We start from the raw sequence: 21,212 nt of genomic DNA, 5'->3' as shown, positions 1-21,212 counted from the left end.
TAAGCGTGTTTTTCAGGACTTTGTGTACATTTCCACTGAGCTGAGGTTTAAACTTGCTCTGTAGGTTCCTATACTGTGATTAAGTAAAAAAGAGGTGATAAACAATGGAGTATCTTATGTCGAAGAGCCCGGAATGGCCTCGAACCTGCTGCAACATTGTGTAACCACAGTGTGTTTAAAGGCATTGCAGAGTAGACAGCGAAAACAAGATAATACCTAGTTTTTATTTTAGGTTTTCAAGCAGTCGATTTTAATTCAGGCTACAGTGAGTTTTTTCCCGTTCTCTCACACATCTATTTCATAATGCTGAAGTCGGGAAGAAATGGAACAGTGATAATGACAGTTAGAAATGTGAATGTGGGTGAAATGGTAACCAATGTTCCTCCTACTGTAGAGGCATTAAATTAAAAAATAAAGAGGGGGGAAGCATAAGCATTATGTTCGTGGATAGCTCACCAAATACCACTTATATAATCCATTTGTATGCACCCAGCAGCATGGAGATGGCCAAAGTAATTAGGAATGGAGGGTTTTGCCTCCTTGCAATCTGAAGGCAAAAATGAGCACTGTTCAGAACAATGTTAAATTGAATAGCCTGTGGTATTTGCAATTGGCATGTCCTGTAGAACATACTGCTGTGGTGGGGAGAAAAGAGAAGCTGCATAGGTATGTGTGTGGATTGTGCTGCTTGAAATGGAGAAGAATAGCAGATAATGTGAATAGTTGATAAAGTTAGGCAGCAGGGACTGTGTGTCTGACTGAAGCAAACAAAATGCAAAGAATGAGTTTAAACAGTTACTTCTTGTTGGTTCTTGTAGCAAGTGTCTTTTTAAAAATAAAATAGATTAAGATACTTATCAAGTACCATATGTAAACTAACTTCCTGATGCTGACATGGTGTGGGGGGGGGGTGTGGGGGGTGTGCTTACGGGGAGAATTGATGAATAAAATAAAAAAAGCAGTGGTGTGCACATGATCAGTGTCATATACACAGTGAATTGAAATTTAAAACCACTGAGTGCCTTCTGACAGAAGGGCTTTCACAGGTGAACTTTGAAAAAGCTTCCTGTGGAAACTGGGTGCATGCTGTACCTTCATTTGTCTGCCTCATCACCTTGCTGGAAACAGCTTCTTCCCTTTCAGCTGAGTCAGGAGTAGAGGATGTGCCACCACACTGTAGCCATGCAGCTTAACGTTTCCATGAATTAGCCTGAATCCTTGATGAACAAGTAGCTAGTAGCACTGTAAAACCAAAACATGAGTCAAAATCCTTAGTCTTGTTTAGGGTGCCACCAGAATCAGTTGTAAAGTTCTGAAGTTGGTGTGATTTCTATGCTGAGTAACGGCTGTGAATAAGAAAGCGTAAGGCAAGGTAGATCTTCAGGCTCTAGGTATTCAGAGCTGGCCAGCTTTATTTCTTGAATCTAAATGTAAGCTAGAAAAGTACTCAGGTTTATCTGTGTTGCATTATTATATTTTTTTTTTATGCAGGGTACTGTAGGAGGTTTTTCAGTGGGTTTTAATTTTGGCTAAAACCTGATCATGTCACAAGCTGATTTTTAGGAGGCCTGGAGCTGCTGATGCATGTTGCTTGAGAGGGATGTAACAGGGTCTGCCTGGGGCAGCTGTGGACATTCTCAAGTGTGCCCAGCCCTTTTCTTTGCATCTTCAAAATGCAAAGCAGGTGCTGGGAAATCACCTCACCTGCTTTCTTGACTCTTGAGTACAGCAGAAATTGCGCATATACGTACACTGAGGAGTGCCTGGGCCTAATTAGAATGGGGGTGGAGTGCTCTCAAAGAGGTGGCGTAAGGTTGGGTTGGACCCTACAGTTCAGAAATGGTGCTGGATGTATTCAAGCAAGGTAGTGTAAGTAAATGCCAATTAACTAATCTGAAGACAAGTAAACATTGGGGTAAACTGTATGGGAAAGTGCCTTCTCTTCTGTGAACTTGGGGAAGCTTTAGCAGCCAGAAGAGAAATCTGAGTGGGATGATGGATAAAGCACTATAGTTAGGATGGGAAGGTTGTGCTTCACGTTCTTGTTCTGCTCTCTTCATCTGTTTAGACAAATTATGTTAATAAGCAAAGTGTCACTTGTTCAGAGATGGGAAGGAGTATGTGTGTGTCTTGGGGGAGGTAGGGAGGTCTGTTTTGTCTTAATCTATGTAATGCTTTTATATAGCATGACTCACTGATAACTGAGCCATGTGTATTATGGCAGTGTCCTATTCAGTGGGTTTTTTTCATAGGGAAATTGAGCAGGTCAAGATTTGCTTTCACTTCTGCATGGAAACACTTCTCCCTATGTTTGGAGATCCTTGCCCTTCCCTTTTTGTTAATGTGGCCATAATGTACAAGTGTTCCTCCTTTATTGCTGTTTGATGTTTGACACTTTTTTTACACTTTCTAGAAGTACTGAATCTGGTAGCTGGCTAAGGCTTTGTTAGAAAAATGAGACTATGCCAATAACCAGGGAGGGGAAGGGGGTGTAATGCTATTGATCAGTAGAAAGTAAGGACTTTCAGGATGTCTTAGACTAGAATTTACACAACTGTCATGTGAGAATACTGATTTTTATTGTGGGTTTTTTTGAGAACTAGTTAATTTACTATAACAAGGGCTCAAAATATGAGCAACCCCATCTGCAGATGTCTAGAATGACACATCTTGAATGCAAGAAGGTGTTATCTTTTTAATAAGCAGCTTTCTAAATTTCTTTTATTTAGATTTTGTCTTTAGAATCCCATGTTCTTCTGCAACTTGTATTTTCTGAAGCCTGGAAATAGCCCAGGTGCTGTCATACATTCCTTTCCCCATGGTGAGGGCTCATTTTGGTCCTGGTCATTTAAACTCTTGAAAAGCTTGTCCTCCACCACTGTCCTCTGAAGACTCTGCTTTATAAGGAAGCAGAAGATGTAGCTAATTTAAGTTTCCTTGATAGCAAAGTGAGCTGAAATTCACTGCTTTTTTTTAACTGAGTTAATGTAACAAATTGAGGGGCTGGGCTGGTTCTTGGAAATGGTTCAAATATGAATAAACATCTGGATAGGAAAAGTAGCTGTTCATGATACTGGGAGAGCATGGATTTCTTACAGTATCTTTGCTGTCAAAACAAGTGTGTTGTGTAAGTACACCCTCAGTGAAACCCTGGCTTGTTTGAGAATAGATTGTGCAGTAATTATTTCTACTATCGTCTACCATTTGTATAGCTGTTGGTTGCTTGGTCATTTTGCAATAATATGTTGGATGTGTGAGATGTAAGCGTGGGAGGAAAAAAGGTTCTGAAACATTGTGTCTTCCCATTAGTGCCTGACACCTTCAAAATACCAATGCTTGATTAAATATGAAGCCATTGACTCATTTATACTTCTGTATTACTTGTGTTAACCAGCTCTAAGGTCAGATGTCATTTTACTAGAATAAGGAGCTGAGTCATAAAATAAAGTGCAAATGGCTTTATTCTGTAATTGTTGCTTGGATGGGGTAGCATTTAGGAGCTGTATTTGAGCATCAGTTGCCTAGATTGATGGGTTTGATCCTATGTGTTCCATGCACAGACCCCAAATTTGCAAATGTCTTTGTTCCTGTATTTCATTTAATGCAGAAACTGATCACAGCACTTAAGTTGTACTTGAATTACTTTTTGATTTATTTGGCCTGTTGCTTTACTGGCGGAATTCATTGCAGATGAGACTGAAGAATCCAATGTAATTTTAATTGTTTTGGTAATTTTGATCTTAATTTGCTTAAATATCTTGTGTACACAGTGAGGAGCTAGGAGAGTTCATGGAGGTGAAAGGTGCCAACAGCCCTGGGATCCTTGTACTGACCACGGGCCTCAGCAAACCTTTTATGCGTCTGGATAAATACCCCACGTTACTCAAAGAGCTTGAAAGGCACATGGAGGTATATCTTATCAGCATTTATGTTCCAGCTTAATGATGATTTGGCAACAGTTATTTTAAAGGTACATGTCAAACATGATGGGACCCAAAATTACATTTGTTTGCTCTTCCGTCAGCCTTCTAAAATACGGGCTGCAATCGTTTAAAACTTAGTGCACTAAAACTTCCTGTAAAAGCTAAACGTTTAAAACTAGCCAGAGAAGCTAATCTTCACTCCTAGAACAGTCTTGCAGGATCTCTGGTTGACTTCACACTGAATGTGTCTACTGCATACTACTTGAGGCTACTTTATCTTGTAGGAGTGCTGTTTCTCATCTTGGGACCTCAGTGTGTTGAACACGTCACCAAAATAGTCCCTTTGACTTCTACTGAACATTGTCCAAAAATAATCTTTCCAATATAGGAAGGTGTTTGAGGAGCTACTGTTTCCACTTTGCATTGCTTAGGTTAGATTTTTGGAGTGTGAAGGAAGAAGAGAAATAGAAAGCATATGGGTCTTTGTCTTGTCACACAATTTGGTTTGTCAGTCAGTGACAATGGAACATACTAGTCTGTAAGGGATCTAGTTTGTGACAAAGCTAACATGCTAAATAGAACTCTTTAAAAAACACTTTCCCATTAGGATTTAAAAATCTCTTATCCACTAGGTCTTGTAAAACTTCCTTGGCTCTATTTTAAGTAGAAATGTTATAAGTAACGCTTCATTTCTACTACAAACAAGACCACCAGTGTTTGACATAAGAGTAAGAAGGTGTGAAAAGAGAGCAAATAGGTTACAACTTCTATTTTACAGAATTGTTTGTTTGTATTTAGTTAAGCCTCTATTTTTTTTTTTAATTAATTTTACTAGAAATAAAGTTTTATGTATGTTTTCTCCATTGTTTTTAGGATTATCATCCGGACCGTCCAGATATTCAAAAATCCATGACTGCCTTCAAAAATCTTTCTGTAAGAGCAATAAAAAGTACCTGATACATTTTAAGTAGAATGTTTCCTAATTTCATCCCCTTTTTTGCCTTTAAAAAAAAAAAGTGAAGTTCTTTGTAAATGTATAAGAAATTTTTGAAAGCCTGAAAATTGGTGCTGTCTGTGGGCAGAGATAAGGATGGTAATTTGCTGGGGAGTTATAGCAAATAGACTATTGATGTAAGAGCCATGCAAAGTATTCTGCACCTCTCGCTTGTGCTTCGTCTCCCTTTCTACTAGCGCTAGCATAAATAGCGTCCTGAAGGGCTGCTTTACAATATTTGAGTGTATATTCTGAGTTTTTTCTAAAGTGCATTCCTTCTAGGGGAATGGTGTCGGAGTTGGGGGAGAGGATGAAGGAGAAGGCGCTAGTGAAGTTCAGAAGATATGAAACTTCCACTAACAATTGGAGCAGAAGCCTAATTTGAACAGATGAGCTGTCTGTCTTTAAAAAACAAACCAAACCAACCGACCTACCAACCAAACCCACACCTCAGCTGCAACAAGTGTATATTTAATGCAGTCTGAGTTTCCATAAACTTAATGTTTTGTGGTTCCTGTTAGGAGTGTGTGCTGGTAGTAACCTGGCATTTTCTATTTTGTATTTTTTAAAGCAGAAATGTAGTGGTTTATCTGTGTTCAGAAGAGGTTTGGGGATCCCATTCTGTTGGGTGCTTTACAAATGAGGAAACAATTCTTGCTGAGAAAAATTCAAATTAATGGGAGCACAGCTAGTAGAGCAGGTTGGAGACATTTAAGAAAAATAGGAACACAAGGTTATGCACACTCATAGTTTGCACAATTGGTGTGGCTCTCTTTACTAAAGAAAGATGCTTTGTTGTATAGTCATGTGTATTTGTGACAGCTGTGTTACTCTTTTGAGCCTAGCCATTTTTGCTTGGAAGTACAAAAATTTAAAATGTAAAGAATGGAGCAATTTGAGAAAGAGTGATGATGAATTTGAAACAGTAATTGAAGTCAGTGTATTGAAAGGAAAAGGAATAATACTGAAGTTAACAAAACTAGTTTTACAAGAAATATTGGTAATAATAATCTAAATGAAAATGCTTCAAGTTAGGTGCTGTCTTCTGTGTACTACAAGCCCAACAGTAAATGCAACTGTAGTGGTACTTCTACCCTTAACCTGCTCCAAGTTGATAGAGTTGATAGAGATGGTATTTTTCCCTATGTTTGTTAGGCACAATGTCAAGAAGTACGGAAACGGAAAGAACTTGAACTACAAATACTGACAGAAGCTATCCGCTGTTGGGAGGGAGAGGATATTAAAACACTTGGCAATGTGATTTACATGTCGCAGGTCATGATTCAGTGTGCTGGAAGTGAGGTAATGTCCTTCTCATCTTCACTGTTGGTCTTTCCTTTCGTTTTGAATAAAATTAATTATAATCATTATGCAGCAGAAATAAACAATGCTTCAGAGATGCTCATCTAGACTAAAATATCTCTACTGATTTTAGTCTTTTATTACAAAACCTGAAATAAATTTCCTTGAAGATGGATGGTCTCATTTGTAAAATTTACTGGAACGTAACCAAATATAGCAGTTATAAACATTGTAAGATGTTTTTGCAGGATTATTTTCAAAGTGCATAATTAAACAGAATTTTTCATGTGTAGTTCTGTTACAGGATTATTTTGCATAGCAGTTATTACAGTGTGTTTTAAATAACAAAAACTTTCATGTGTTGTAAGGTGTCTGAGGCACACTTTTTCTTTGCTGTTTTGGGCACTTTGCTCAGGTAGTAAATTTGGAAATACAAGCTTGAGGACCAAGTGGTTTTGAAGAAATAGAGTAAGAGGAGACATTAGAAAGTTGAAGGTGACACTGCAAAGTCTGGGGTGATTTTTTTCAAAACAAGCAAAACACACAAAGAGAAGGTTGTCCTACCAGAAATAATGTTCAAATAATCTTAAAAGTAAGTGCTAACAGAAAGGAAATGTTATACAGATTACTAACATGTTTTTACTGTAAATTGTTCCCCTGTAACATCAATGAACCTTTGAACCTGGTGGGGGCTTTTGAATTGCAACCTCATTCAGTCAGTTTCATCCCTTAGAACAAAGGTGTCCGTAAATATAAAGAAAGAAGAGTATTTATGCAACTGAATATTTAAAATTTCATCACCTGTTATTTTTCTCTCAGATATTTTGTTAGGTGTTAAATAAAAAAGAAACCTGAATAGAAAAAGATAGTGCATCTTCTGCAGTCATGTCTCTTCTTGTAGTCTTAAAAACAAAACACCACCCAAACCCCCACTACCATCATGAGCTAAAACATCAAATATAATGGACTTTCAGAAGTTTCTGCAAGCATTACGGCTTTTTCGATAGATACAGAACAGCTTCATTTGTGTAAAAGCAGTTGGGTTTGGTTTTGTCTTTTCAAAAATTATACGAACATTTGTAGGTGTTTATTGAAAAATAGATAAGAACATTAAAACTTGGTAAGGATGTGTATTGTTTTGCAGAGATGCTTGAAACTGAGATGGTGGCTTTGGCAATGGATATACTTCTTTCATCATTAAAATGAAAACATTATACCTTAATGCTTCTCTCTTTCGTTGTTTGTCTATAGCAGTAGGTTGAGTAAACCTTCTCCTTCCATAAAAATACTCCCAAAACAAAAACACAAAGGTCAACATCATAAGTGAAACCAACAAATTAAAACCAGAACAAAGTAATGAGTGGTTTTGTTGCAAATATAAACATTATTACTTTCTTTCTGTATTCTTTTTCTACTTTGGGTCATAATCCAACATAATTCAAAAATCTGATCTCCCCAATTTGAGAGACCATGGTCTTGACATTACTGTAATGGCATTCATCTAAACTATATTAAGAAATATATCCAATGTGTAATTTTGGTTCTGCTGAAATTGGCAAACCAGTTGTTATCATATTAAACAAGGTCAGTATTTCACCAGACTGTAAAATTGCTGTTTTAAAATACTAAGCTGTATTCCCCAGGAAGAAGTATAGGCATGTGTTACTAGCACTTTTCAAATAGAAAATCAAGTAATTCTGGTTTTTGTTTTGGTTTGTTTTTTTGTAATTCTATGGAGAGTTAATTTTGCCAGGAGCAAATGTTTGTGGAGTAGTTATGGAGTTGTAACGTTAGTAGCTTTTAATAATATATACCAGAAAAAGCAGGGAGGGGGCTTGTGATGTTGTATTTACTTTTTCATTTTCTTTTTTTGTTAAGGAAAAGAATGAAAGGTATCTTCTTCTCTTCCCTAACATTTTGCTAATGTTGTCTGCCAGCCCAAGAATGAGTGGGTTTATCTATCAGGTAATGTAATACATGTACATATGTGTGTAAATGTGTGGGCGTGTGTGTTTTTCTCCAAATGGTATTTCATAGGAAACTCAGAAGGATTATTAAACTTCTGCATTTATAAAGATAAAAGGTGATTTCTGCAATAGGAACTGGTCATCTGTTTTATAAAATTCTGGGCTAGAAGCCCAGGGTTTGATTTTTGCAGCTGTGATTATCAGCAAGGGGTTGGGTTTTTTTTAAGCTTGTTACTTCCTCTCATTAGTTACTACTAGGAGTAGCTTTTTAGATCTACGTAGGAAAACAGTGCTGTTGTACAGGTTTGTTAGTGTTGTTTGGTAAGACTTAAGCAGCAGTTAAAATTACACAGCACTCCTAAGCTTTCATTGGTGTGGTAGGCTGTTACCATCTGTTCCTTTAGACACGTCTACATTAGTGTTTGAATCAGCAGATTCACTTTTGAAATGACTATTTTTTTTGTGTGTGTGTAATGATCTTTTGAGTCACAGTGTAGAAGTCGTTTTGGGGCTCTCAGACTAGATTCGGTCTGGATGAAGCTGAACTGGAAGGCATGCTCCAAAAGTGCACTTTATCTGCTCTAATTACTGGAGCAGATCAAGTACATGGGCTGATATTCAGTCCCTGGCCCCAGCCTAGACGTAGCCCAGTGTAACACCACCCGAAATGCATACAATGTGGCCTTCCGGTCCTTAGCATTAGGTGTTTCACTTCATAAATCCTCTTCTCACTGCTGGTGGACAGAGTCTTTGAGCTCTCTACCAAGTTTCCTAGCTGAATACTTGTGCTTGTTTCCCCACTACAGAAATAGAGTGACTCTGCTATAGTGCAGGAAGATCAGTGCCAATTGGGTTGGCTCCCCTGTAGCTCTAGGACAATGTTTCACAGGAGCACTTGGGTTTTGGGTGTGTAGTTCCAAAGACCCTGAGAGGTGAAGTTAAAGCAAATGCACAGTCCATGACTTCCTGAAATCTTTATAAATGTTCAAGTATTGCTATGTGGTTTCCAGACATCAGAGTAAAACATCGAGAAAAAAGGGAAAAAAATGCAACAGAGTTCTAAAAGGAGCCAGAGATTTGCCTGCTGTAAGTACTTCTGTAAATCAGGCTCTTGAGCAGTTTGTTCCATTCTCCTGAGCAGCGATTTCCCTGCCATGAAGGAATGCTGAAGGTTAGTCATTTGAGGTCCCTATGTGATCAACCACAGCCAGTCACAAACTTTTTTTTTTTTAAGAACAATTAAATTCCAAAATTCATGTTTGGATTCTTACCTTACCTGCCACAGTAGTAGCTGGATTTGTCTAAGACAGCGTTGCATTAGGTGGTTCAAGTGGACAGTCAGGTTTCTATTAGCTTTGTGCTGCTCTTAACAATGTTTGACCAGTGCTTTATCCCAACATTGATTGGAAAAGATACTAGAAAAGGCAGGTGAGCTCTGTATTCCAAGCAGCACAGCCAGAATTTCTGATGAAGGTAGATTCTTGTGTATTGGTTACAGAGGCAACTGACTGGAAATTTAGTGTGTTAACAAACAATATGAAATTAAATGATCTGTCAGGCTTTATTTTGCTCTCCTATTGTACATCACTTATATTTCTTCCTCCTCCCTCCCACCTTGTCCCCCAGGTGCACAGCATTGTTCACTAAAAAAGCAATTTTCTATGCATTTGTCTTCAGCTTCTATTTGGTATGGCCACAGCCCTTTCTTAGTGGTTGCCATCCAACCCTCTGTTGAATGCAAAACGCGATTTCCTCATAACCTCTCGTGATTTTTCCAAACACTGAGAACTTCTCAAATTTTAATGACTACATATTCACAGTAAGGTAAAATTATTTCATCACTGTTTGTGTCTGTGACAGTGACTCAGAGCTGTGCCTGGATTGCATAAGAGGTTCTTGTCTCAGAACTGGGATGAGTATGGACAGAAGATGATGAAGCTCCCTCAGTCATTCCCAGGGAAATGATGCCACTGGAGGCAGCATTCTACACTACACCCTCCCTGTATTTCTGAATATTCCAGTTAGCAGCAGGCTTTAGATTTTCTGGTTGATAGTGGTGATACCTGCCACATGAACTAATGGGGAGAACTTTTGGCAGTGATAAACTGAAATCAACAAGGGGCACAGACCATACTTCACAGGAGGGCTTCACAGTTGTTTGAAAGAAGGGGAATATCAATGATTCCTAAGTTCAGTTACATTTTCTCTGTGTTCTGCTGACTTTGCTCGTTTTCTCTCCATGTGGTTCAGGTGATCTTTGTTCTGTCACCAGTCTTTTGCTTAGTGTATCCCCGTATTTCCTTTCCTCCTTCGTCAGCAGTTCTTGCGCTTCTCTTTCATTGTGATTGTATGCTGTGTTATTCATGAACCAGCAAACGTGGAAAAACAGAAGAGAGAATTTTAGGCTGCATTGTAGTGCACAATGCCACCAGGTTTCCTTCAGTGGGGAAGCTGCTGCAAGAAAACTCTCCCTTTCTCTTTGGCCTCTTCAGCTTGAGCATGCTCTGTGCATACAGAATATCAAGTGATTTTTAGTTTCCAAGATTCTAAGAAACCTTTGTGCATTCTGCAGTCATTAGGAAAGAAAGAAAGAAAAAAAAAGTGGTGTTTTTTTTCTTTTCCCTCCGTTGGAGCCAAAATTCCACAGTACATAGTATTTGCACTTTTGCCAGCATGTGCTCAATAGTGTTTCTGTGCAGGAGAATACAGGATCTGTCTTAAAGAACTGTAAAAGTTGCATTTTTGGTAAAGCCTTTCATCCTGATAATATTCAGTCTTATTTATTCTTCTGTGTTTCTAAAGGGTTGAAAAGTTATCCTAAACTGTCACTTTTTTTCCAGCTTGACTGGGATTTGATCTTCTGCAAAATTAATATGTTCTTCTGAAACGTTACAAATTTACAGGTGTTTTTACTGCTTCCCCCCCACACACACACACACTTCTGTGAGTGAAATTAGTAGTGCGGTTGTTAGAAACATAATCTTCAGTAAATAATAGATGCATTTGTTCAGTGAAATCTTCCTTTCTAAATCTACTTGTACCACAAACCTTATTTTGAGATCTAATCAAACAGTTTGCAGACAAATGTGCTTAAAAATGAGTCACCATTGTCTCTAATTGTGTAATATGGATGACCCTGATGGTCTCTGTCTCAAGAACCTGAGGCTGTGGTGAGTGACCACTATTGTATTTATATGGATTTCATAGCCTGCATAGGTATCAAATAGATTCACTGAAGTCACAGGTGTCATTTGCAGAAGTTGGGCATATTAAAAACTTCCATTATGAGGGACTTGTGTGGAATGTTTCTAAACCCATCAGTGTGTGTATCTTTGTCAATTTACTGTGTGTGTCTTTGTTCAGAGCTTGAAGTTTATACATTCTTTACTTGGTAGTATTTTTGTGTGTTTTGGATTTAACTTCAGTGTTACTGTTGGTTGGTTTTTGGTTTTTTTTAGGGAAAACTGCCAATGACAGGAATGACTATCACAAAGCTAGAAGACAGTGAAAACCATAAAAATGCATTTGAAATATCAGGTATTGACCATAAATATTTGTATTTACTACTTGCTCCAGGACATGCTATTTCAAATATCAAATGTTCTGTCTGAACAGAGAGAACAAATTTTTCATTGTGAGGGTGACCAAGCACTGGCACAGATTGCCTAGAGAAATCTTCATCCTTGGAGATACTCAAATGCTCTCTGGCCACAGTCCTGGGCAACCAGCTCAAGGTGCTTGTGCTTGGCTTAGAGAGGTCCCTTCCAGTCTCAACCATCCTGTAATTACACAAATTTTGTAAGGCAGCTACCCAGAGCCTCACTTGAAAGCTTCTTTTCACTGCTTGTCTTAAGCAGTTAACAAACTGTCTTTGCATGGGATTCATCCCCAAATTTCTGTATTTTAATGAATGGAGGCAGTAGCCTTGGAGAAACTCCTTTATAATGAAGCAGTTTGAAGTATGCTATTCACTGGTACAAAAAGAATTCCAGATACTCTCTAAAAGCTTTAAGCAAGAGCTTTCTTCTAGAAATGGTCCACCTCTTTCCTGAGAGACCTTTATCATCTCTAATGCTAACGACGGTTGCCATTGTGCTTGCTTTGGGTAATTTCTGTCTGTTAAGTCATTTGTTTCAGCATGCACCTTATATCCTTGGTCAATTTAAAGGACAGTGGGAGCAGGGTCCACAGGTGGAGCTTCATACCTTCATTCATTTCCCAGATCAATTCTGCCTCTAAGCAGGTTGCATTTAAGTAAAGTAATTTTGATCCTTGTAAGTGGCAGGCAGTACCAGACATCAATGCTGTGAGGCATCAACAAAAGCTGTTGATGGTGCCTGTTCTTCTGAGATAATGGCTGTGAAGCTGATCTCAGATGGAGGAGTGTGATGGGTTAAAATGGAGTTAGCTGCAGAAATTAATGTTTGGTTAACATTGCTTTCCCAAGTGACTTTTGCCTCAGCAAAATATTAGATTCAGACCAACTTTGTGCCTTTTTCTGAAAGATTGGTGAACTGTATTTTATAACTTTTCATATACTGTAGCGTACAGACTCAAGAATGACATTTTAGGCTATATGCTGGCTTTCCTGGGGAAGATGGAGAAGCATAAGGCTACTAGATGAGCCTGTGTCCTACATCTATTTCTTGTCATTAAAGGTTTAATTGTTAGAGGTGGGGAAAAAGGTGGAGCTCGTATGCTTAGCACAAGAACAAATACATGGAGGAAGTGTCTGTTACAACCTGGAAAAGTGAGATGCTGTTGTACTGAAAATACAGGTTAAAATTTTGCTTAGTACTTAGGGGATATAATGTTTTAGGAAATGGGTGTCTTCATAATCATGTCAGATGGACTGAGTTGTTCTTCTATGGTTTCCTCCATCTTCTGTTTTCTGTCGCCTAGGAAATATGATTGAGAGGATACTAGTGTCTTGTAACAACCAACAAGATTTGCATGAATGGGTAGATCATCTGCAGAAGCAAACCAAAGTCACAACTGCTGGGAATCCCACCATTAAACCTCACTCTGTGCCATCTCACACAGTAAGAAAGAGCTTCTGGACTGAAGTGAATGAGAGTGTATGCAGAATTAGGTTATCTGGCAAATATACCACCATGTAAAGCTCTTTTTTTAGCCATTAATAACAAGAACTAAATGTTATGACCGTAGTTTAATGGGTCAAAAGATCATTCTGTTTTTAACAGTGTGAATAAAGAATAAAATGCCTAGATCTTGGTGTAATAGTTTAACGGGTAAAAGACGAGTCATTATCATTACTTTTTCTGTTTTGACCAAGTAATACAAGATGGTCTTTTAAGTATCCTTAGAAGAGTAGGTTTTAATTGGTGGTGTACTTGACAGACTGTGGAGAAACACTTTCCTGAAGTACTTTCTTTGGGGTTCTGCATTTGAGTTGTTGATATGAATGGGCCTAAATTTAGCTTGGTCTTTAGTGGTGAGAGAAGTGGCAGCAGGGCTGCTTTAGCTGTTCTTTCTTTAGTGCATGCTCTGTCTGTGGTAGACAATAAAAATTTCTTTAAGCTCCATTTTTCCAAATAATCATTTTGTGTAAAATTTTTCAAAGGCCAGCTGTAATAAACAGAAGCTCTAGACAGTGAGTGAGATAATTTCACCAATCCTTGATGTGATATTATGTCTTACAATAATATGCTTTCTTTCCCTTCCCATCACCTTTTTGTCTTTGACAGCTTCCTTCCCATCCAGTAACACCCTCCAGCAAGCATTCAGACAGCAAGCCGATACCACTGACTCCTGCGTACCACACTCTCCCTCATCCGTCACATCATGGGACTCCACACACCACGATAAATTGGGGACCTCTGGAACCTCCAAAAACACCCAAGCCTTGGAGTCTGAGCTGCTTACGGCCCGCACCTCCATTACGGCCTTCAGCAGCTCTTTGTTATAAAGAGGTGAGATGTGGCAATGAAAAAATATGACTGTAGTAGGCCTACAATGGGAAGCTTAACTCTTTTTTACACACCACCATTTTACAGTTTTGTGCATGTTTTTATACAAAGATGATTTAACAGCCAATGCAGAATCAATGGTAATGGGCTAGTAAATGCTGTTTATTTCGAACAGGGATTTAGTCTTGCAGCTCAGAAAGTGCTAAGGCTTGTTAGGAGAGGCTTCCCCCACCTCCCCCAAGTGCTTCCACTTATTTCCACTCTTCATCCAGTTAATGAATAGGCTGTTTTTTTTAAACTAGCAATTCGTTTATGTTGATCATCCAGGCTTATTGCAAAGTAAGTTATTTGCTAAGCATGCTGCAAAGTATCTAGGATAAGGGAACCTGTGGTGCTTCCAAGTGCTGTATCAAATCATTCTAAACAGCTATGGTGGTATAATTGACTCTTGGTTTCTCAGTATTTACCACTATTACTAGGTAACAATATATTTTTTTTAAAAAAATAGGTAACTGTCAAAATATATGTCATGTTCTTGTACTTAAAAGAATGTGGTGGCTAATGTTACTATTTGCAAAAAAAAAATGCTTAGATGTTAAGATGCTGTTGTATTTTTTAATTAGCATATGGTATGAAACAGGAATCTGTTCCAAGGGAGATAAAATGTGTTGGTTTTAACAACAAAAAGATGGTGGTGATGGGTTAATTTGATCTGCCACTACATTTTACATGGTTTTGTAAATAGCAAGAAAATGCCAGATTTATGCTGGAAGTCTGTGTGTATGTGAGGAGGATATTGGATACTCTGTGACTTGGTGGTATCTCCTGTTTCAAGTGTCTTTGTCATGTGTTCTCATGTTACTAATTTAGTGTGAAGCAACAGGGCCCAAAAAGAGTCATGCAATTATACCTAGAACATTTTATTCTGCAAGCATGAGATGTTGACAGAAGAATTTTATTTTGCAGATACATAAATTGCAGTTTCTTAGATACTGTAGCCTAAACACTATGCCCTGGTATGGGGATTTTTTGTGGTGGCTGTGTGTGACTTTTTCCTTTTGTAAATCCCCTACACAACAGGGAAGAAGTGATAGGTGATCTGCAATTGCAAGGTTAGTATTTAGGCTTAGTTACGCTCATTTTGTAATTTAGGTTAAATTCCTTTTGTGCTTTCATGTAAAGGGCACTAAATTCTCCAGTGTGGTAAAATTTCAATCATCTTTACAGTGTTTATCATACAATGATATTCAAAACCTATCTTCATCTTCTTTGGTCTGTCCTGCTCATTCACATTTTTACTTTCTTGTTCTGTATTTTTATAGAGGATGTCTTGTATCCTTAAGGTAAGGGGTAGATCAGTATATTCCTTTTGTTCCTGTAACCTAGTATTGTTCCTGTGAATTAGCATGACCACATTTTGAACAGAAATGCTGTATTTGTTGCTGTATTTTTTTTGCTGTAGAGCTTTGTAAGGACATATCTAAACATGTACAGATTCTGGCTTTGAAGAGTATACTACCTGCCAAGCTTCCTTGTTAGGTCCTTTTTTACCTGCTTCTAAGTAGACACGTGAAATGGGTTGTCTATTCAAAAGTTAAGGAAAAAAACCTGTGTTAACGTATGCCTGCCTCTTCCCTTCGCTCTAGCTCGCAAATAGCCTGCATGCTTTTGCAGCAGCTTTTCTGTATATTTCTGTTAATAGAACAAATTAAATATCTGACTTTGTGTAGTTGGAGGAAGGGTAGAGAGGAATCTGCCAGTTCAGGCAAAGAGGATGTGCCAAAAAGTATTAGTAAACTGAATTTTGGTGCTGTTAAAAGATTTTTAGTTATTAATTCCTATATGCATCTTAGAAATTAAACTTTTGAAATATGGTAAAGAAGCTCTACTCTTTTTATTCTCTTGTTCCCTGCACAGGATCTCAGTAAAAGCCCTAAAACTATGAAAAAGCTGCTTCCCAAACGCAAGCCAGAACGGAAGCCATCAGATGAAGAGTTTGCACTGAGAAAAAGTAAGAGACTTGAACAAATGTCTGCATAATACAAAGGCTGGAATTAAGATGAGTTTAAAATCTGTGAAAGTTAGATGTACAGTGTAAGCAAGTCATCTGGTTTCCTTTCTCCTGTCAAGGGAGAGGGGGTAGGTATTTCCAGAGGATGGTTTGTTTTATTCATCTTAGATGCTTATTTCACGATGGCATTAGTTGCTTTCCAGAGCTTTACTATTGACAACAGTGTATGTATGCTTGTGAAGTGCCTATTTCTATCGGTTTGCTACAGAGGGAAGTGAGGTTGACTATAGAGCCATGTAAAGTTCAGTAAGGTAAACCTGTCTTTTAATACTGTAAACAGCAATTTGAAGATAGTGTCCCATTCTTGCAGAATACTTAGTAGCTATGTTCTTATACTGATCCTGGTAGGAGCTGCTGCTGATTTGGGTGTTGGAAAGCTGGGTATTGCTGCTCGTTCGAAGACTAGTTGCTTCCATAGTCACTCGTTCTGAGATCCAACAGTGAGCTCTAATCTCCTAGAAATAAGGTCATTTGCTAGTATCTGTGTCCGAATAAATTGCAGAGCTTTGGACTGCTTGAAGTCTGAAGAACAACACTGAACTGAGAGAGACTGATGAATGTATAGAAAAACAGAAGGGTCGAAATCTGGATGTTGGGATAATTTGGAGTGGAGGGAACATTAATGTTATCAAGCAAGCCCGATATTCACTTAGTTGTCAGTGTCATTCTAATTTTTCCTTAGAAATTTGTGTGAATGAATAATCCAATTAGTTGTATCATTAAAAGACAGGGTATTTAAGCTGAAGACCAGATTCTTCTACTGCAACTTTTGCTTCTCTGTGTCTGTCCTTTGCTCATGGGCTTTTTAAGATAGAGGCTGTGCCTTGAGTGTTCAATGCATGAAGTGTATTATTGTGAACGTTGTCTCTCACTGGTTTATGTAGGGTTGGAGAGAAAAAGCTTTTTCTCAGGGCACTGTTGGTTTGTTTAAGGTGAAGGTTCTTCTGAGTGTGCTGTGAATTTCATATGGCAAAGGTTAAGGTAGTGAATAGAATGATCCTGTGCTCATGGATGCACAAGTGGATGTTTTAGTTCAGGATGTTTATCCTCACTGGAAGGTATCTGTTTAGGAAAAATGTAAGTACTGCAGTACAGTATCATTTCAGATGTAGGAGGATGGAGATTCAGTAGTTGTAATGAGAGTGGTAAAACTGTCAACTTGCAGATTTAGGAACTACTGAAGAACACTTAGCAAGAGGAGATAAGAGTTATTTTTGAGGGGAAGGAGGGGGTCTGTAGCTTGCAAATACATTGTTCTACTGATTAAATGAACACCTTCCAGTATTTTGCATGTAGGAGATAACTTTTAATAAAAGGGATTTTTGATGATGTTAAGTCAAGGAGTGTTACAGAAATATTTACTGATTCTTGGTATTCATCTCTCTTTTTCCCTCCTTGTGTCAGTAATTAGAAGCTTGTTGAGCTGTAAAAGTTTTCCACTGAGGAACTTCTATTGAACATAAAGTTGATTGATAGATAGGTTTGGGGTTTGTTACTTGTCTTCTCTGGAATCCCAGGGATTTATGGGCAGTGTGTTGGCAACTGCTATGTCAAATTAGCATTATAACAGACAAACCAAAATAAGTAAGGTATTTCAACTGAGTGCCCTCACAATACTCATTTCAGAAGTGAAATAGTTGTCCTGCTACTGTAATAATATGGTTCTGCATTCTAACCACAATGAAATCCAATTATTTTTTCTGCCTTGAAAGAGAAATAACCTGTACTTTGGAGTACCTGCATCTCTTAAACTGTAGGGAAGCTATATTGGGTCAAGATAATTTCTTCAACAGTTAGCTTGTCAGCCGATCCCGACAAATGTTTGGACACTTGGCTTTGTTCTGGTGATAATAAATCACAAAAGCTAACAGGATGCATTGGCTGACAGAGAATACTACTGTGTGGAAAGCAGTTCAGATTCACACAGCAGAAAATCTTCAAGCCTAGGTTTTTCAAGGAGGAAAACAGGAAAAATGCTTTTAAAATGACAAATCATCTTGCCCTATACCTAGACTCCTTGTTCCATCTAAACTAATGGTAGAGGTACCTCTAGATTTTGGTTTGATTGGAATTTCACTGTGTTGCAAGTGAACAGTTAGACAGTCTTTTTACTGAATTCCTCAAAGAAAAGATTTGCTGTAGAGCTCTACCTTCAGGAAAATTTGGACATGTTAAGCTTGAATAGTTAATGGCTGTTTGGTTTAGAACCAGAGTGATCACACTTCAAAATATGTTCTGTGCACCTTCATGTGCTCAGAAAATTTCTTGAATGTGTGGGCAATTACTCTGACTTGGCTTTTTTTCCAAGCATTTCAAAATAGTATTTTGTATTTTTAAACTGTTACTTTTGCTCATTGAAGTTTGATTTTTAAAATAGGATGATTTAGAGAATTTTAAACGGTTGATTAGGTTGAACTTTGGACTCAACTGAAACAGGGATTTACAAAGGCTTTTCTGTATTAAGAAACATAACCATGTTTAAAATTCTATTTTTCCCACTGATTCTAGGTACAGCTGCTTTAGAAGAAGATGCTCAGATTCTTAAAGTCATTGAAGCATATTGCACAAGTGCCAAAACACGTCAAACACTAAATTCAAGTAAGTTAGAAAGTACTGAAATGGCTAACTAAAACACAAATTGGATAGTTTGCAAAAAAGAGAGGTGTATGTTCTCAGGCCTTTGCAAGTAGCAAGCTGGACCTGGAAGAAATAATAACCTGTTTCTGGCTTAATATCAGTGCCGAGCGTTTAAGTATTGCATGCCAAGGACCACGGTTAAAGACTATAATTCTTTCAGCATTCAAAAAAAAAAAAAACCCCAAACCCAGAAATGACTACTTGTCATGGTTTAAAATTTCACAAAACCTTCACCAGTGAATGAGAGGTGTCTGAACTGAATATGACAGTTAATCATTATGCTTTTTGATAAATATCAGGAAGCTGGTAAGTAGAGAGGAGGAATGAAGAAGTCATGATTTTGGAAGAGTGTATTTTTGTCTTGTTCTGTTCAATGAAGACTTCTGCTATGGAAAAGTAACCTAGACCTATAAAAATTTATTTTATTTTATTGCCACTAGTTGTTTTTAGTATTAATTACAAATTTTAATGCCATCTCATAATTTCAGGAGAAATTGTTCTCAGATCTGTGTGTTGCTTAAAGCCATTTTTAGTTTCTTGGATCAATACCTAGCTTATTGAAAACCTGTAACGTGCCTCTGGGGTCCTACTTCATTTAATCCAAATCAAGGTTGCCATGTGGAGTTCCTCTGTATTGTAAGTAAAACATTGCGCAAAGCAGGGGAGTCCACCAGCATGTGTTCCATTTATTCAAGGAAGGAGAAAATGCTGTTGCGTTTGTTCCGATTTGCACAGTTTTTGCACTCTTGAATACTGATTTAATTCGGGAATCCTTGGAACACAGTATAATGATCCTGAAGTACTTGACTGTTTTTTCTGTTGTTAGGAACTAGAAGAGTGGGCATTATAATTTACTCCTTGTCAACTAAAGCTGTTTAAATTTGTGGTGTTAACCACTGTTACTGCTACCCACAGTGCTCTGTGCCCGTTTTGCTTCCAAGCAAAAGCACTTCATGCTGACAGTTGAGAAGTCTCAAAATGCAACTGCAAACAAACATGGATTTGCCTAATAGCTGTTCACTTACTGTTATCACCTTGAAAAAATCCAGCTACTTTGTATTCATTTGTAATTAAAAATGGGAATATGGCCCTTGTATCAGACTGTAGAAACTTTCAAAGTAACAGCAAAACCCTTCATTTTAATTTTCTGTCTTGAACTGTAGGTCTCCAAGGTGATAAAATTAGCTACTATTACATAATATTTTATTAATACTAATCTACTTTGTAGCCCTACAGTCATTACAGTAGTGTGTTTAATTGGATAAAAGGGAATGAAAGTGTTCAAAATTCTGAACATATACTGTTGTTCCAAACAAAATTATATGAGATGATTTTTGTTTAGATGTTTTGACTGTGATCTGTTGATTATTTCCACGGAGAATGTGACAAGAAATGGTTGGGGAAACATTTGCACTTGCACAGCAGTGTTTTTGTGCTAATATAAAATGGATATGATTTTTTTTGCTTTTTTGCCTATTTTTTTCCTTTCTATGTATATTTAAGAAATATACATAGTGCTGTGGGTATCATTGCATACATAAGTTAGCAGCTTTTATTTGCTCTTAATTGCAGCAAGAAACAATTTTTATTGATTAAACACACAGCTGCTTTTTTTGGAAAGAATAGTGTTGTCATCAAAGACTTTAGGTTTCAGAAGATCCATTTGTAGACTAGAATTGGAAATGGGGAAACAACCAGTCATGCTGGAATTGCTTCTGTGGGAGCAGTAGTCAGTGTAGAAGAATCAGAGTTGCCTGTCATCTGTGAAGTACGCCCTTTTTTAACATACTCCTTTCTTACCTCCCTGTTAATATTCTGCCTGTCCCTCACAGCACTCATTTGGCAATTCTCCTACCTGCACCTTAATCCAAAGCCCAAGGGGTGCTGCTTTTGGCAATGTCAATTCAGCAGAGCTATGGCACCAGTGCAGACTGGTAGGGAGTGGTATTAGAGGTAGCAGAGCCACTTTTTTCAGTGTTTGAGTGGGGAAGATGTGGGGAGACACATGCAAATAAAAGAAGAGTTTCATTTTCTCCTGCTTCTTATATACTGAGTTTATTTTGCATTTCTGGTCCAAGTCGAAGCTTAAAATCTTTTGCAATATTGTGTGTATGGTGGCTCATAGCATGGCCACTTACATGGTTGCAGTCCTTGGATAGTGCCAGGCCTTAAAAAAAAAAAAAAAAAGTGTCCTCAGCTATGTTTGACCAACTACCCTAGACATCTTAAAGTATTTAACTGGGAAGATAGATTCAGATAGTGGTGTGTAGTAAGCGGTGTGTGACCAGGCTGTGCTGCTGTTAGCCTCTTGGCCCCGTTTTTCTGTGAGTTAATTTACTACATGGTTAAACAAATAATAAGGGGTACAGGCACAGAAAAGCTGTACTT

At 37.9% G+C, this 21,212-nt stretch overlaps 1 protein-coding gene across 6 annotated transcripts in view; it reads left to right on the top strand.

The window, feature by feature from the left end:
• Positions 1 to 21,212, top strand: part of ARHGEF7 (Rho guanine nucleotide exchange factor 7) — a 128,281-nt gene that overhangs the window by 90,536 nt on the left and 16,533 nt on the right. For all 6 annotated transcript variants that reach the window (XM_074815281.1, XM_074815280.1, XM_074815284.1 and 3 more), the window contains 9 exons: positions 3,771 to 3,909; positions 4,797 to 4,856; positions 6,073 to 6,219; positions 8,098 to 8,184; positions 11,645 to 11,723; positions 13,089 to 13,228; positions 13,895 to 14,119; positions 16,034 to 16,127; positions 18,696 to 18,785. In XM_074815281.1, coding sequence (XP_074671382.1) covers positions 3,771 to 3,909; positions 4,797 to 4,856; positions 6,073 to 6,219; positions 8,098 to 8,184; positions 11,645 to 11,723; positions 13,089 to 13,228; positions 13,895 to 14,119; positions 16,034 to 16,127; positions 18,696 to 18,785 — 1,061 coding nt within the window. The remainder of the gene's footprint in view (positions 1 to 3,770; positions 3,910 to 4,796; positions 4,857 to 6,072; positions 6,220 to 8,097; positions 8,185 to 11,644; positions 11,724 to 13,088; positions 13,229 to 13,894; positions 14,120 to 16,033; positions 16,128 to 18,695; positions 18,786 to 21,212) is intronic.

This window comes from Strix aluco, chromosome 2 (genome assembly GCF_031877795.1).
Source record: "Strix aluco isolate bStrAlu1 chromosome 2, bStrAlu1.hap1, whole genome shotgun sequence".
NCBI classification, from domain to species: Eukaryota; Metazoa; Chordata; class Aves; order Strigiformes; family Strigidae; genus Strix; species Strix aluco.
The sequence above is the reverse complement of the archived record's forward strand: the minus strand, read 5'-3'. Positions and strand labels throughout refer to the sequence as shown.